At 34.9% G+C, this 14987-nt stretch overlaps 2 protein-coding genes and 1 pseudogene across 2 annotated transcripts; 2 read left to right on the plus strand and 1 right to left on the minus strand.

The window, feature by feature from the left end:
* The first annotated feature begins 3915 nt into the window (after nucleotides 1-3915).
* On the plus strand, nucleotides 3916-5076 carry LOC132552403 (uncharacterized). Its single transcript, XM_060216572.1, has 3 exons — nucleotides 3916-4119; nucleotides 4403-4483; nucleotides 4768-5076. Exons 1-3 carry the CDS (start codon nucleotides 3916-3918, stop codon nucleotides 5074-5076), a joined length of 594 nt encoding a protein of 197 aa, XP_060072555.1.
* A 2959-nt stretch (nucleotides 5077-8035) lies between these two features.
* LOC132552404 (uncharacterized) lies at nucleotides 8036-9986 on the plus strand (annotated as a pseudogene).
* Nucleotides 9987-13464: 3478 nt separating this feature from the next.
* On the minus strand, nucleotides 13465-14624 carry LOC132552405 (uncharacterized). The gene is made up of 3 exons (XM_060216573.1): nucleotides 14421-14624; nucleotides 14058-14138; nucleotides 13465-13773 (listed from the first exon to the last, which is right to left on the minus strand). Exons 1-3 carry the CDS (start codon nucleotides 14622-14624, stop codon nucleotides 13465-13467), a joined length of 594 nt encoding a protein of 197 aa, XP_060072556.1.
* Nucleotides 14625-14987: the final 363 nt, after the last annotated feature.

Here is a 14987-nt window from a genome sequence, read left to right on the forward strand (position 1 = left end):
TAAGTTACTTAACTACAGGGGTAGTTTAGTATTTTGATCTCGATTCATTTCGCTATTCTTCACAAATGCCATGCCACACCGAACGATAAATCTAGTAAGTTTTCAAAAGGAGTCTACACTCCCTAACCATCATTCATTTAAACTGAATGATTACTACATTCAGAAGTTCAGGACTTTGTTTAACTGAACGTTTTGTTTGTGAATACTGGTGGGACAAAACCTATCACACTATCCATAGTTGGAGAAGAGAGCAGTATATCTTTACACATCCAAAATTTTGATCCTGGATGGAACTTTTCCCAGATAATGTGGAATTTCACTTTCTCTTTGTCTTTCGCGGACAATATTCTAAAACTTCCTGTTTGTTAACATACTGTATTGTCATATCGTCATTGTTCTCGCTGTGATTAATGTAATTTTTCATCCTGTAGATATATGATTTAGATTTTATAATCTCCATGAAAATTGTGTCTCATAGCGGGTATTCTGAATTGATCAAATATGTTATTTTTGTTTTGAACAAAGTAAAAATGAAAAAAAATATAGGAGCATATGTTTAAATACTTTGAAATAAAAAGTTAAATTATCATCGTAACTGATTTTTTAAGAATCCATCCAAACTGCTATCAAATGTCCATTTTTTTCATTTATTCAGACGTTGGTGTTGTAAGAACTCAGAAAAATGCGTCTGTTTCATGTTCAGGAAGTTGTTCTAAATATCATGGCGGCACTTCCGTGCTAAATGTCCCCGCTGGTAAAATACCTAAAAAGTCATTGTACCATCATGCTGAGAAATCTTTTGTATTTTTGGTATTGTACGACGTGTTTCATTCTCCACAACATACAAGGAGATTTGGTTGTCAATATCGTGATCCTTATTTTACATACATGCCATTTCTGGACTTTGACCATAATTTACATTGGGTTTACCCTCGAAAATAACAAGACATTCACATTTTCTGAATAAATGATCTTATTCTCCTTACACATGCACACAATCTAATGAACAAAAAGAAAATCTTTATTTTTGTGAAAAATTGTCCAAAAAAAAAAAAAACAAAGTTTGATTTATTTTACAACAACTGTGAAACAGGTTTACCAACTTATATTAATCACTCTTGTTGGTCCGGATGGTAGCGCGCGAGGGGTCTTCTGTGGGAGGAAACAGGAGTACCCGGGGAAAACCCATGTGGTCGGGCAGGTGACCCCATAGCTTTTCACGTCCATTCCGGGAATCGATCCCCGGACGGCTAAGTGAAAGGCGAGTATATTCCGACGACGCCACCCGTCCACTCAAATTATTGTCTCTGTCATTGCATTTGAATTAAAACAAAAATCTTCGTCTGTTGTTGTATCCGAGAGAGTGTCATGATGACTTCAATTTGTTTTGAAAAGATTCGACTTACGTATATTCCATGCATGGTCGTAACACACTCCTCACACACACATCAACAGAGAAAAACATCAGCAATAAGGTGTTACATATTTTATACCAGATTTCTGTACGAATACATGGTATGTCATGTCTTTTTATCATTTCAAATAAGATAATTAGATTTTTCATTCAATTATCAACTTCTAACAAAACTTTATGACTCCATTACAAATCAACGACAAGGTTTTACTTTTATACAATAATAGAACAAATCATGGGTTATAAACCTAATGTCACTAGCGGGAGTTTCATACAACGCTGATATATCTTCCTTAATGCATGAGTGTTTGATGTTCCAATAGATATCTATGTTCCTGTTGACCAAATTATAACCTTCAACCTATACGACAATGTAAATCTAATTGTATGTTCACTTCACGGAAATTAATATTTATCAGTGTTAAGTGGTCTATTGTTTTATTTAACCTATGAATAGCTCTGGTGATGATTGTTATACCATGTTATACCATATCTTACAAGTACAGGATAGCATATTATTGTTGGAAAGAAAGAAACTTATACATAATGCTTATTTTTAGTAAGGCTTAATGAATTATCTTATTAAATCAATTTGTCATATGATTAATACTTTTTCAATCTTATTCGTTAGCATTCAAAGTAAAACAGCCATACATTAACGTACGTTATCAATTTTTCTAGTACTGTTGCACTCTCCATCACTAAAATTGCATAAACGTTATCCCCATGCCTATTTTCCTCACATAGTTACGTGCCAGAAATGTGTCACCAAATGGTAATTTTATTTACTCTTAAATCTAATGCAGATAATTTCACTTTCAGAATGAGATACTCATAATATATAAAGTTTTTACATGACAAATTCTAATTCTATTTATGATTTTATGATATTTTGGTGGTTTATAGATAAAAATCTGGGATAGTACCATTACTTTAAACTTTCATGAATTTATTGTATTTTAGCTGGAAATAATGGTTTCCGGTTTAGTCCATAAATCTTAAGTAGTGAACAATATCAAAGGAACTGTTCGATCCTGCTTAACCCTAGTCATTATGCAAGGGTTTAGTAGAATACCAGAATGGGTCCATTTGTTGGCCTACTAAATACTGTACACGGGAATACCGAACGACGGTAAACCGTGATTTGTCATTATCTGTCATGGGAAAAAAACTATTGTTACAAGGTATTACCAATCTCAACATATGTATTAATGTCCCCACTGACATCCAATGAAATATTTTCACCAAAATGACTCTATGGAAATCCTAAAATCCTACAAATCTGAAGGTATAAATATCAGCAGCATCAGCCTAGCTTTCATTAACAATATCGACTTACAACAGAGTCATGGAAATAAACTACAAAATAGCAAATATTACGAGACGATACACATGGAGCAATACATTGCAAGGTAGGGTTTGAATTGTATTGCATTTCGGTGACAACGTCATCCTTATAGGATAACGTATTGAGAGAAATATTTACACAGAAAAAGATGATTTTATAATATAACGTTTCGCTGTTACAATAACGTGTCATAAGAAGATAATATTTGATATATAAAAATGTGTTAACGGGGGATGAAATAGTGTTTAAAAGGAATATAACTTTCAGAATCACGTCTCATTTGTAGGATAATATAAAAAAAATATTGAAAAAAAACCACCCAAGAGAATATTACCTTTCAACACAAATTTAACATAGTAGATACTACACAGACAAATAATGAAATAAACTGCTTCACATTGCTGTTTCCTGCGTCTAGGACTTGACGTTAAGGACCTAACATTAAATATGCTTATTGAATACCAACTAATCATGTCGACCGTGGACGATAAGTATAACATATAGACAATATCACATCATCACGTCAACCATGTAAACAAATATTAAGACACATCATGTTTGTAAGGAGTGTTTTAAAGTCGGATTTTCCCCTCTATCTTCTTCTTTTCTCTGGTTTTGCGCTGAACTATATAAAGTTTGAAATGCTCTTAAGAAATTCAAATAAAATTCTTGAACTGCAAAATCCAAGATGGCCACCGGTCAGCCGTTTTCCAGATCAGTCTCGATCAGGCAAAACAAGGAAACAAGGATAACAACCATATACAAATAGAGAAAATTTCACGTTGTACATCTTAAGAAACAGCGATACAAAACTTTTATAGTCAAATCCAAGATAGTTACGTACGTGGCGGCCATTTTGTATTTCGGATAAAAGATGCCCAATAGACAGCTTTTTTTTCTGGTCAGAAAATCAAAAGGACACAAGTAAGTACCAAGATGAACTTGTATATGAAATATGAGAAAGACCTATCCAGTGCTTCACACTAATTTTTTCCATTTTGTTATAACGTTTCTATGGAAACTGATTATTTGACACTTTTTTGAAGATTATCATTGGATTTTTGTATCCGTCAGGTACGACTGTACTCAGGTTTCAGAAATGACAAGAGTCACATTTGTTTCGTATCTTTCAGCTATATGGTATTGCTTTATGATGACAACAGCTGTGGTACATTCCCGTGTTATTCGTTCTGAACGATCAACATCGAGCATACCTTATGGTCTCAACTCTCCATGTGGACCTAGCATTAGTGGAGCTCCCCTCCCCTCCATTCGAATCAATCAATTAAAGAGGGATGACATCATACCTCATGTTGAGGAAGCGCAAAGGATTACGGATCAGCTCCGTGAACATTATGTAAGATGTCAGAATGATTTTCATCTATATATATATTTTTTCTGTTTAGATTTTTATCTATGGTATCAGTACTCATATTATTAGCACTTTATTCGTTTTATTTCTTAATGTGTAGTAACTCATCAGGATATTCTGTCAGTAATTTAAACACACGTGTTTGATTTACGAAAACATCCCACCAACTAATATCTAACTTTGTTCGGACTTCTTTATCAAAATAAGAATGGTTCTTCAAGATGGCAAGAAGTTGTGGGTATATCTCTAAAACCTTTTCGACTTACAGGATGGGATTCCACCGCCCGATGTATATTCTGAGGAAGTTGTAGGACTGCCTGGACCACAAGATATATCTACCTACAGAAATGTAAGTGTTGTATCACCGAAAGAAAAATAAGGAATAAAGTATGGCATCTTGACTTTATTTGTCCGTTACCAATATTTTGTTATGATATATCACGCAATTATGCAACAATCATTCTACTTCAATGTTTTTATATTTTCAATTGAATAACTATAAGCATATTTCACCGTTTATATATTATTTTGATAAATGAATATGCAGATTTACACAACATGTCATCAGCATCACAATACGACTGTTACAGTTGCAGTATATATGAATTAAATATCTGACCATGTGTGTTACAGGTAACTGTTGATTACACCGTCGTTTCTCACCTTCTCGTCTTCGTTGACATAGTGTGTAATGACGACGGACCTGTCCTCTGGCAGAGACTCCGCTCCAGAATACTCCATATTCTCTGTGGTATGTACAGGACAATGGTTAATGTAAAGCATATCTCAGAGGATATCACACTTCCGTGCGTCGTGGAGGCATCTTGTGGTAGTCCACGCTCGAGCTTTGCACGTAACAGGAGGAACTTTGTCATATTTAGTGCCGTACGTGACGTGTTAAGTCGTCTGTATGAGACATACAGTGCCTTACCAGGACAATAGTTTCAGAGGAGACGCATCAAACAACTGCATTAACCTTCCAACATATACTTTGTTAGCTTTAGACATCGGACATGCGGTTTTTACCAGTTCAATACGTCGAAAGGAAACTTCATTTCTGGACATTTGTGACAACTGATTACCAGTGACTCTAGCTGGTATATATAATCGAAATAAGGAAAATGATTTGTCACGTGTACTCAATCTTCCGTTGCAGTTATCCGCCGCGTGCAGGCATAAGTGTTGTTACTAGTCATGTTAGATAAGGAAAGCAATCGTCGTTTATTGGCATTCATAGGTTTACATGTTTATTTTAATTATATTTACATATATACAAGCGAATTTACATTTAACGTTGACGTCTGAATGCTATGGGTTATATTGATCAAAAATTTATTTTTGTAGCATAATAAAGCATTTTACACTTTTCAGTGAGTCAAAGAGTTATCACTAACTTGTCCCAGTCTTGCACAGCACATGTGCCTGACCTTGTTATAGAAAAAATATGTAATTGTAGATAGATGGAATAATAACGAAGGCATATGTATTGTAATTGTTGGGTTAATGCGATTGAAAAATCAACGAAATTACGAGGGCAAAATACAAAATAGGAAAAATCGAATGACTAGATATCACAGAAAGATAGCGGTTTCTGTTTCAACAACGATTCAAGCAAATTCACGTTTTGAAGGGAAAAAACAACAAAAACACGAAAATACCATCATGTCAATATAATCATGATCCAAAATTACACGGAGACATAAAAATGTACAAGAATGTATGAAAAAGGAGAATATGAATAGATATTTCAGAAAAGTAAATGTCTTGTGCTTTATCGACTGCACCCGCCCTATAAATCTTGGTCAATCCATGTGCAATTTGTAAGTGATGTCGCGATCTCAAATGAGAACGAGGTATATAACAAAGGAACCAACAAGAAAATCAATGAGCACCAAACACGTCCAGTTACATATCTGTTAATATATCAATGTCTTTTTTTATAAGTGAAGCAAGACGAATCAGTGTACATCCACAGTTTTTCTAATTCGAAATAATTTTGTTCCAAGGAATTTTCTCTTGATTTTAATATGATTTGAAAAAAATATGATTCCTTTCACTATTTGACGATAGGTTTTGCAATACTAACATCTAATTAATTCTGATGTGGTGTCAGTATTGACTTTAACATTAGTAATTTTGGAAAAATCACTGCTCTTCGTTTAAGCTAATGCTTAATCTCACTACATTATCATAACTAATCTTTTCTACCACTTCCATCTATGTCATTGCGATATATCCATGACATAATAGCCACTTTTACAAGACATGTTCTATTTGTCTACCGGAAGGACGTACAGTCTCAAAATTTTAATATTCACACAACCCACATAAACAATAGTTCAGAATAGTAAAAGAGGTATCCTGACAGAATGAAAAGAAGAAATTTTGTTAGTTGTAACGAAAAAAGATGGAAAACCCACACTGCATGATAAACACGACAAGTTAAAATACACCGGCATTATAATATAGTCCGACGAATTGGATTTTAAACGAAACTCGTGTCAGGAATGCTCCCTCGCCGCATCGATGGCTTGTTGAAGAGACGTCATGATAACATAGGTCAAGAGGTATCAATTATAGGATAGATTTGAAAATAAACTATATTTCGAATTTTAGATGGACAACTTACAACAATCGATTACTTTCATGAAGTTATAGGCCCATACGTGCACGTGTCTACAAACCTCGCCTACGAAATCTCAAATATGAAACAAGGGAAGAATGACTACGTAAGATATCCCTTAAAGATACATTAATTCTTCATGTGAAGATAATAACCATTCAACATCAAATTCAATTGAAATATTTACACGCAGACTCCTTAAAAAGTACAAAGATAGTAGGATTAGGTGTTCCGCAAGAGTTAAACTTATTGTGCTTCATCTTCCTCGAACATCCTGGAGTATCAAAGTTGGTGCTTCATCGACTATACCCGCAAAGTAAATTAAGTGAGCCATTGTAAGTAATGTCACGTTCTCAAATCGGAACAAGGTGTACAACAGCGCAACCAACAAGCAAATTGACCAGTATCAAACACGTCCATGGTCATATCGCTATCGTTTCATTGTTTTTATGAACATTACAACATGAATCGGTCTACGCCAACCGTTTTTGTAATCTTGTATGCTCCTTTTCCAAGGAACGTTGTCTCTACAATTCAACGTTATCCGAAAATCATTTAATCTCTTTCACTACTTAACGGCAGGTTTTCGGATACTAACAGATAAGTAAATTTATGCGACAATATTGACTAATTTTGGCAAAACACTGTTCTTTATTTCATCTTATCTTAATATGACTGTACATACTTTATTTCATCATACCTTGTTTTTCCTTTCCTTTCAATCTATGTAATATTCGTATGTCTATGACAATAAACCAACTTTTACTCGATATATATATATATATATTTATATAGGGACAATTCGTGATAGCACACTCCTGAATAATTTGTCAGATTACATACCCAGGGAATACTGGTAAGATAACATACTCAGGAATAACTTGTGCGATTAAATACTCTGAGATGATTTGTGAGACTACATACTTAGATATAAAGTTGTGAGACTTCATACCCGGTACCATGCAGACGACCTGATATTTCCAGGACGGCACAGATTATGATGAAGTTTCTCCTGTCACGTGTTAAGCTTGAGCGTTGACTACCACAAGATGTTTCATATTAAATCAATAATTACTTGCATCATTGTTTTGGATTGGAAATATGCTGTATTCGCATACATCACATAATCTCTAGAGACAGCAGCACAATGGTAATATCATTTTACTATTTATGGAGTTATTCGTGCTTTTAAACGTCAGGTACGGCTTTGCTCAAGCTTCAATCATGATAAGAGTTACATTTGCTTCGTATCTTTCAGGTATATGGTATTGTTTTGTGATGACAACAGCTGTGGTACATTCCCGTGTTATTCGTTCTGAACGATCAACATCGAGCATACCTTATGGTCTCAACTTTCCATGTGGATCTAGCATTATTGGAGCCCCCAACCCCCCCCCCCTCCTCCCTCCATTCGATTCAATCCATTAATGAGGGATGACATTATACCTCATGTTGAGGAAGCGCAAAGGATTACGGACCAGCTCCGTGAACAATATGTAAGTTGTCATTGACTGTATTTAGGTTCTACTGCATACATTTAAAAATTGTTGAGTGTTATTTTCTGGATGAAAAATTAATTGCTGCATATTTTTCGTTGATTATATGCATTCCGTTTTATCGTTATAATATAGTTTAAAGGAATTGTCATATTCTACGGGAGATGTCAGTATTTTTCGTATTATTATTTCTTTTTATTCGTGGTATCTGTACTCATATTTCAATAGTCTATTTTTTAACGTGCTTTCAAAATGTTTTGTCAATAATTTAAACCACGTCTCTAATAATACGTTTAATCCCAACAATCGAAATCTACGTTTATATGTATATACTTCTCCAGGAAAATGATAATTGTTCTTTAATATAATGAGAAGTTCCAAGCGGGTCTCTAACATCCCTTAACACATTGAACTTTTCGACATGCAGAATATGATGCCACTGCCCGATGTATATTCTGAGGTAGTTGTAGGACTGCCTGGGCCACAAGATATATCTACGAACAGAAATGTAAGTGTTGTATCACTGATCGCAAAATAAGGAATAAAGTATGGCGTGTTGCATTTTATTGGTTCGCATTAGTTTTTTTTTATTTACTCCATTATTAAGGAATTAAAAGTATACGTCAAATGCTATATGATAATGTTTTGTAAAGGCACTTTTTTGTGTTTCTTTGATGTATACAAATGCTTTGTTTCATATGTATCATATAACTACCCTGCTATAAGTGATTATACGAAAGGCATACAAGTAGATACCTTTTGATACCAATATTAAGATACAGTGGCGACAAAGAATTAAGGAAACTGGCTAAAGGATCCCATGTTTTCATTATGACTTCTAGACGGATATCATATTCACTTTGACCTCACAAGTAAGGGACATTGAAAGAGCATATCGACAATGAAGTTTTGCACCAGTCAAATAAAATGTTTTTTAAAGTCCAAGATATGTAACAAGAATAATCTTACAATCGCATTCATTGCATCGGACATGTGGAAACAACACGAAATTCGTTCCATAAGTACCATATGTATGTAATATTGATAAAATATTGTGAAAAAACCATTAAGATCCCATAGTGGAATCATCATCAGTTGATGAGTTGTCCTTTATCGAAAGATAAATTTTATCATGAGTCTGTAGATATTTTAAATGAGATGAGTTTGGCACTATCTTGACCTAAACCACATATTGAACATTCCTCTCAAAAACGATGAGAAATCTAAAACACAGTTATGTTTTTTTATCCTATCCTTCAACATTCACGTTTTCTTTCCTAATTATCACTTAATCTAGACTATGATCTCAAAGCAGATTTTCATATATTTGAATATGCAAATTTTATAAGTGTAGCTTTTGATTAAATAGCTGACCACGTGTGTTACAGGTAACTGTTGACTACGCCGCTGTTTCTCGCCTTCTCGTCTTCGTTGACATAATGTGTAATGACAACGGATATGCATACGAAGTTGTCATTCCACACCGTCGTGCCCTCTGCCAGAGACTCCGCTCAGGAATACTCCATATTCTCTGTGGTATGTACAGGACAATGGTTAATGTAAAGCATATCTCAGAGGATATCACACTTCCGTGCGTCGTGGAGGCATCTTGTGGTAGTCAACGCTCGCGCTTTACACGTGACAGGAAAAACTTCATTATAATCTGTGCCGTCCTGGAAATATTAGGTCGTCTGCATGAGACATACGACGCCTTACCAGGTCAACAGCTCTAGAACAAACGCACCCGCATTAACCTATTCAAAGGCAACAACATATTATTTGTTAGCATTAGACATCAGGGGTGCGGTTTTTACCAATTCAATTCGTCCTTTCTGGACATTTGTGATAAATGAGTAATTGAATGTCTTTACGGTGACAATGAATAATTGCTAACCACCATAAATAAACATTTAAAACTTTTCACATAATGTATGTGTTTGTAAAGATCTTATGGTTAACTAAAGGTCAAATGTCACTTGTGAAAAAATGACTGCTTAATTCAAATATGACACAAGTAAATATTGAGATGGTATTGGGGTTCTTTGACTGTAGCAGCTCCCCAACTTCAACACTTCAAACCTTACCCCACCATCCCTATTCCCATCGCACAATCCCCTAACCCAACCATCCCTATTGCCGATCCCTTACCCAAATATCCCCGTACCAAACAATCTCAATCCCTACATCACTATTACCATCCTAGCACCTCAAGCCTTAATCCAACAATTTCCATTCCCAACTCCTTCCCTCAAATTTACCCGGTACCAACACACCCGAACCCTACCCCACTTTCCCAATTCCTATCACACAACCCCCTAACCCAACCATCCCCTTTCCCTTCCTCTATCCCTACCACTTCCATTCTCAAAATGGGATACTGGCTAATAATGCATTCGGCACATCATTTTTAGGACCATGTTTTGTAAGTGTTCTCATCAGCTGTTGACGTTTATTTCGGAAATCGTGAAGTGGGAATAAGTCCTGAAATGACGATTACTGCTATAAATGAAAAGAATTCACAATGAAAGGAATGTTGAAAGCATCACACGATAGAAATATTGACACCGGACTATGAAGATATTGCTAACCAGTAATACAATAAATTTCACCAATCATCACTGAGAATTTAATCTCACAAATTATCACCGGGTATGAAGTCTCACAACCTATATCTAAGTATGTAGTCTCACAAATCATCTCAGAGTATTTAATCGCACAAGTTATTCCTGAGTATGTTATCTTACCAGTATTCCCTGGGTATGTAATCTGACAAATTATTCAGGAGTGTGCTATCACGAATTGTCCCTATATAAATATATATATATATCGAGTAAAAGTTGGTTTATTGTCATAGACATACGACTATTACACAGATTGAAAGGAAAGGAAAGACAAGGTATGATGAAGTACAGTATGTACAGTCATATTAAGATAAGATGAAATAAAGAAAAGTGTTTTCCCGAAATTAGTCAATATTGTCGCAAAAATTTACTTATCTGTTAGTATCCGAAAACCTGCCGTCAAGTAGTGAAAGAGATTAACTGATTTTCGAATAACGTTGAATTGTAGAGACAACGTTTCTTGGAAAAGGAGCATACAAGATTACAAAAACGGTTGGCGTAGACCGATTCATGTTGTTATGTTCATAAAAACAATGAAACAATAGCGATATGACCATGGGTCAATTTGCTTGTTGGTTGCGCTTTTGTATACCTTGTTCCGATTTGAGAACGTGACATTGGCTCACTTAATTTACATTGCGGGTATAGTCGATGAAGCACCAACTTTGATACTACAGGATGTTCGAGGAAGATGAAGCACAATAAGTTTAACTCTTGCGGAACACCTAATCCTACTATCTTTGTACTTTTTAAGGAGTCTGCGTGTAAATATTTCAATTGAATTTGATGTTGAATGGTTATTATCTTCACATGAAGAATTAATGTATCTTTAAGGGATATCTTACGTAGTCATTCTTCCCTTGTTTCATATTTGAGATTTCGTAGGCGAGGTTTGTAGACACGTGCACGTATGGGCCTATAACTTCATGAAAGTAATCGATTGTTGTAAGTTGTCCATCTAAAATTCGAAATATAGTTTATTTTCAAATCTATCCTATAATTGATACCTCTTGACCTATGTTATCATGACGTCTCTTCAACAAGCCATCGATGCGGCGAGGGAGCATTCCTGACACGAGTTTCGTTTAAAATCCAATTCGTCGGACTATATTATAATGCCGGTGTATTTTAACTTGTCGTTTTTATCATGCATTGTGAGTTTTCCATCTTTTTTCGTTACAACTAACAAAATTTCTTCTTTTCATTCTGTCAGGATACCTCTTTTACTATTCTGAACTATTGTTTATGTGGGTTGTGTGAATATTAAAATTTTGAGACTGTACGTCCTTCCGGTAGACAAATAGAACATGTCTTGTAAAAGTGGCTATTATGTCATGGATATATCGCAATGACATAGATGGAAGTGGTAGAAAAGATTAGTTATGATAATGTAGTGAGATTAAGCATTAGCTTAAACGAAGAGCAGTGATTTTTCCAAAATTACTAATGTTAAAGTCAATACTGACACCACATCAGAATTAATTAGATGTTAGTATTGCAAAACCTATCGTCAAATAGTGAAAGGAATCATATTTTTTTCAAATCATATTAAAATCAAGAGAAAATTCCTTGGAACAAAATTATTTCGAATTAGAAAAACTGTGGATGTACACTGATTCGTCTTGCTTCACTTATAAAAAAAGACATTGATATATTAACAGATATGTAACTGGACGTGTTTGGTGCTCATTGATTTTCTTGACATCACTTACAAATTGCACATGGATTGACCAAGATTTATATGGCGGGTGCAGTCGATAAAGCACAAGACATTTACTTTTCTGAAATATCTATTCATATTCTCCTTTTTCATACATTCTTGTACATTTTTATGCCTGCGTGTAATTTTGGATCATGATTATATTGACATGATGGTATTTTCGTGTTTTTGTTGTTTTTTCCCTTCAAAACGTGAATTTCCTTGAATCGTTGTTGAAACAGAAACCGCTATCTTTCTGTGATATCTAGTCATTCGATTTTTCCTATTTTGTATTTTGCCCTCGTAATTTCGTTGATTTTTCAATCGCATTAACCCAACAATTACAATACATATGCCTTCGTTATTATTCCATCTATCTACAATTACATATTTTTTCTATAACAAGGTCAGGCACATGTGCTATGCAAGACTGGGACAAGTTAGTGATAACTCTTTGACTCACTGAAAAGTGTAAAATGCTTTATTATGCTACAAAAATAAATTTTTGATCAATATAACCCATAGCATTCAGACGTCAACGTTAAATGTAAATTCGCTTGTATATATGTAAATATAATTAAAATAAACATGTAAACCTATGAATGCCAATAAACGACGATTGCTTTCCTTATCTAACATGACTAGTAACAACACTTATGCCTGCACGCGGCGGATAACTGCAACGGAAGATTGAGTACACGTGACAAATCATTTTCCTTATTTCGATTATATATACCAGCTAGAGTCACTGGTAATCAGTTGTCACAAATGTCCAGAAATGAAGTTTCCTTTCGACGTATTGAACTGGTAAAAACCGCATGTCCGATGTCTAAAGCTAACAAAGTATATGTTGGAAGGTTAATGCAGTTGTTTGATGCGTCTCCTCTGAAACTATTGTCCTGGTAAGGCACTGTATGTCTCATACAGACGACTTAACACGTCACGTACGGCACTAAATATGACAAAGTTCCTCCTGTTACGTGCAAAGCTCGAGCGTGGACTACCACAAGATGCCTCCACGACGCACGGAAGTGTGATATCCTCTGAGATATGCTTTACATTAACCATTGTCCTGTACATACCACAGAGAATATGGAGTATTCTGGAGCGGAGTCTCTGCCAGAGGACAGGTCCGTCGTCATTACACACTATGTCAACGAAGACGAGAAGGTGAGAAACGACGGTGTAATCAACAATTACCTGTAACACACATGGTCAGATATTTAATTCATATATACTGCAACTGTAACAGTCGTATTGTGATGCTGATGACATGTTGTGTAAATCTGCATATTCATTTATCAAAATAATATATAAACGGTGAAATATGCTTATAGTTATTCAATTGAAAATATAAAAACATTGAAGTAGAATGATTGTTGCATAATTGCGTGATATATCATAACAAAATATTGGTAACGGACAAATAAAGTCAAGATGCCATACTTTATTCCTTATTTTTCTTTCGGTGATACAACACTTACATTTCTGTAGGTAGATATATCTTGTGGTCCAGGCAGTCCTACAACTTCCTCAGAATATACATCGGGCGGTGGAATCCCATCCTGTAAGTCGAAAAGGTTTTAGAGATATACCCACAACTTCTTGCCATCTTGAAGAACCATTCTTATTTTGATAAAGAAGTCCGAACAAAGTTAGATATTAGTTGGTTGGATGTTTGCGTAAATCAAACACGTGTGCTTAAATTACTGACAGAATATCCTGATGAGTTACTACACATTAAGAAATAAAACGAATAAAGTGCTAATAATATGAGTACTGATACCATAGATAAAAATCTAAACAGAAAAAAATATATATAGATGAAAATCATTCTGACATCTTACATAATGTTCACGGAGCTGATCCGTAATCCTTTGCGCTTCCTCAACATGAGGTATGATGTCATCCCTCTTTAATTGATTGATTCGAATGGAGGGGAGGGGAGCTCCACTAATGCTAGGTCCACATGGAGAGTTGAGACCATAAGGTATGCTCGATGTTGATCGTTCAGAACGAATAACACGGGAATGTACCACAGCTGTTGTCATCATAAAGCAATACCGTATACCTGAAAGATACGAAGCAAATGTAACTCTAATCATGATTGAAGCTTGAGCAAAGCCGTACCTGACGTTTAAAAGCACGAATAACTCCATAAATAGTAAAATGATATTACCATAGTAACATTTTACGTAAATACCCAAGAAAGATAATAATACTTGTGCTGCTGTCTCTGGAGATTATATGATGTATGTGAATACAGCATATTTCAAATCCAAAGCAATGACGGAAGTAATTATTGATGTAATATGAAACATTCCATACCAGAAAAGAGCCACATAGGTTACATAAATATCTAACTAATGCGGTGACTGCAGTGATGCACTTTCTTTTCCTTTTCATAGCTAATT

Source organism: Ylistrum balloti, unplaced genomic scaffold, assembly GCF_031769215.1.
Source record: "Ylistrum balloti isolate Yb309-2 unplaced genomic scaffold, AGI_CSIRO_Ybal_v1 Utg370246, whole genome shotgun sequence".
Lineage (NCBI taxonomy): Eukaryota > Metazoa > Mollusca > Bivalvia > Pectinida > Pectinidae > Ylistrum > Ylistrum balloti.

Excerpts from the sequence above, each read along its gene's own strand:
- LOC132552403 (XM_060216572.1), top strand. The coding sequence starts at position 3,916 with ATGACAACAGCTGTGGTACATTCCCGTGTTATTCGTTCTGAACGATCA. Across the intron at positions 4,120-4,402 it reads ATCAGCTCCGTGAACATTAT|GATGGGATTCCACCGCCCGA; the intron begins GTAAGATGTCAG and ends TTCGACTTACAG. Across the intron at positions 4,484-4,767 it reads ATATATCTACCTACAGAAAT|GTAACTGTTGATTACACCGT; the intron begins GTAAGTGTTGTA and ends TGTGTGTTACAG.
- LOC132552405 (XM_060216573.1), bottom strand. The coding sequence starts at position 14,624 with ATGACAACAGCTGTGGTACATTCCCGTGTTATTCGTTCTGAACGATCA. Across the intron at positions 14,139-14,420 it reads ATCAGCTCCGTGAACATTAT|GATGGGATTCCACCGCCCGA; the intron begins GTAAGATGTCAG and ends TTCGACTTACAG. Across the intron at positions 13,774-14,057 it reads ATATATCTACCTACAGAAAT|GTAATTGTTGATTACACCGT; the intron begins GTAAGTGTTGTA and ends TGTGTGTTACAG.